Source organism: Anarrhichthys ocellatus, unplaced genomic scaffold, assembly GCF_004355925.1.
Source record: "Anarrhichthys ocellatus isolate YVR2014 unplaced genomic scaffold, GSC_Weel_1.0 scaffold155, whole genome shotgun sequence".
NCBI lineage: Eukaryota > Metazoa > Chordata > Actinopteri > Perciformes > Anarhichadidae > Anarrhichthys > Anarrhichthys ocellatus.
Window position 1 is genome coordinate 154524 of NW_022280185.1, and position 2758 is coordinate 157281.

Below are 2758 nucleotides of genomic sequence, written 5' to 3' on the forward strand. Positions count from 1 at the left end.
GTGTGTGTGTGTGTGTGTGTGTGTGTGTGTGTGTGTGTGTGTGTGTGCACATGCACTGTTTCAGCCTGAGAAGACTTCACCACAGAAACCTGTTTTTCATTCACTGGTTAATTTACGCATGTTCTCGCGTCGTCTTTCTATAGAAAAAACACTTTTATTTTACTACTTTGTTTATCTGCGTCTGTAGAACATCTTCACATTGATACGGTTCCTCTTTAGGAGCGCGTGGGGCAGCAGAACGTCTTCACGTCGATACGGTTCCTCTTTAGGAACGCGTGGGGCAGCAGAACGTCTTCACGTCGATACGGTTCCTCTTTAGGAACGCGTGGGGCAGCAGAACGTCTCCACGTCGATACGGTTCCTCTTTAGGAACGCGTGGAGCAGCAGAACGTCTTCACGTTGATACGTCAGTTTGTTTCCAGTTAAAGCAGCTGGAACAGAAACCCATCAGATCTCCATGTAAACCAATTAGCAACAAGTAATCAAGGAACCTCTGAAGCTCATTAGGGGGTTGTTTACCCAGTGTATGTGTGTGTGTGTGTGTGTGTGTGTGTGTGTGTGTGTGTGTGTGTGTGATTGTTTATTCTGTTAAAGAATTAACTGATTTATTCAGAGTCTCAGTTCTAACAAACACAAAGGAGGACGGATGACAGACAGAAAGACGAGGAGCGTCTCGTCGCCATGTTTTCTCAGCACAAAAGGTGTAAAAACCAACATAGGAACCAGTCCAGACTCTTCCTCCTCCTCTTCATCATGTCTCCATAAGTGTGATGAAATAATAACTCCAGGTTTGTCTCTCAGCTGACTGAATAAAGCTTTACTTTAACAACTGGAATAAGAATCATGAACAAAACAAAAGATCAGGAGCGTTTTAACTTTGACTTTCTGTCTGAGTGTCTGCCGCCTCGGGTGTGTTGGATCTATCCTCCTGTCCGTCCCTCTCTGCTGCACGTGTGTGTGTGTGTGTGTGTGTGTGTGTGTGTGTGTGTGTGTGTGTGAGAAGCAGCAGAGAAGGAAATTAAACCCTGAGTGGCCCGGGTCCAAGATGGCCGCCACGCCCTAGTAGCCGTGGCGATGGAGGGCTGCTAATGAGCGCGCTCGGCCATCGGGTTCACGTCTGTTTGAGACGTTTGCTGTTTGTTTGTCTGTTAAACATCTCATCTTTGGACACATTAAAGAACTGTGGTGTCCAAACACCCTGAATGGTTTCCTGTGTATTCTGTGGTAAATGAAGGGTTAATTAAATGTATTTTTAAGGGATTGTTGTGTTTTACTGCTGAAGGAAATATAAAATACCAAATGTGGCACCAGTTCCTCAAAGGTTTCTCACTTCTGTGATGGTGAATTCAACATCTCTCAGCAGGTTCACTTCATAGTAGATGGTTGCAGCCTGACAGTCAGACTGTTCTCCTGTGATGGAATGATACGACTTTACTCAGAGCAAAGAGCACAAACTACAACAACTACTGTGAGAAGCCTTTATGTTTGTGTCTCTTTGTGGTTGTTTTTGTCTCTTTGTGGTTGTTTTAAGCTCTTTTATCTCTTTGTTGTGGTTGTGTCTTTTTCTAGTGTTTTTGTGCTCTTCATAGCAGCAGAACGTCCAAAACCTTAAAACTGAACAAAGATAGAGAGAGAGGTGTCTGTAATTAGAGCACTACTGTTAACTCAGCAACACGACACACACTGTAACACACACACACACACACAAACTCCCCGATGACCTGGTGTGTCCAGGTTCAGGACTGTGTCGCTGATTCAGGACTTTACCTTTTCCTCTTTTGTGTGTGTGTGTGTGTGTGTGTGTGTGTGTGTTACAGTGTGTGTGTGTTCAGGTGCAGTCAGCTCTTTGTTCTGTCTCGTCAGGCTTTTAATGAAGCTCACAGATTAAACACAGAGTGAAGTCAGGTGTGTGTGTGTTGAGGGTCCTCAGTGAGTTAATTATCTCTCTTCAAACCTCTGAGACTTCCTGTCTTTATTTCTTCTCTCCATCTTTTCTTGTTTCTTCTTTTTGTCATCTCAGACAAGTTCGGAACAAAGACGTTAAAGACGCTAACGACGCTAAAGGCGATAACAACGATAAAGATGTTAAAGACAATAAAGACGCTAAAGACAATAAAGAAGCTAACTACGATAAAGACTATGACGACGATGAAGACTATAATGACGATAAGAACTTTAACGACGATAAACGACGACGACGATAAAGACGATGACGACGATAAAGGGGATGACGACGATGAAGACGATAATGATGATAAGAACTTTAACGACGATAACGACATTAACGAAGATAGTGACGATAAAGACGCTAACGACGCAAAAGACATTAAAGACGATGACGACGATAAAGACACTAAAGACGATAAAGACACTAAAGACGATGACGACACTAAAGACGATGACGACGATAAAGACGATAAAGGCGACGATGACGATAAAGACGATAATGATGATTGCGATGATGAAATCATCCGGGCGTTTTATGTTTTATCAGAATAAATATACCTGGATCTCAATGAGGCTTCAGCCTTTTTTTAAAAGTTAAAACACATCAGAACACTGTGTGTGTGAAGGCGATCATATGACTGTACTGCCAGTTTAGCTGCTACACACACACACACACACACACACACACACACACACACGCAGTAACCTTTAATAGTGTTAGTGTTCTCAACAGTGTGTGGTCACATTGAACCTGTCAACTCCTGGTGTGTGTGTGTGTGTGTGTGTGTGTGTGTGTGTGTGTGTGTGTGTG

At 43.2% G+C, this 2758-nt stretch overlaps 1 protein-coding gene across 1 annotated transcript; it reads left to right on the top strand.

Annotated features, from left to right (window-relative positions):
• Window positions 1-17: 17 nt before the first annotated feature.
• LOC116400214 (prostatic spermine-binding protein-like) lies at window positions 18-2564 on the top strand. Its single transcript, XM_031877935.1, has one exon. It carries the CDS (start codon window positions 2083-2085, stop codon window positions 2497-2499), a length of 417 nt encoding a protein of 138 aa, XP_031733795.1. The 5' UTR covers window positions 18-2082; the 3' UTR covers window positions 2500-2564.
• Window positions 2565-2758: the final 194 nt, after the last annotated feature.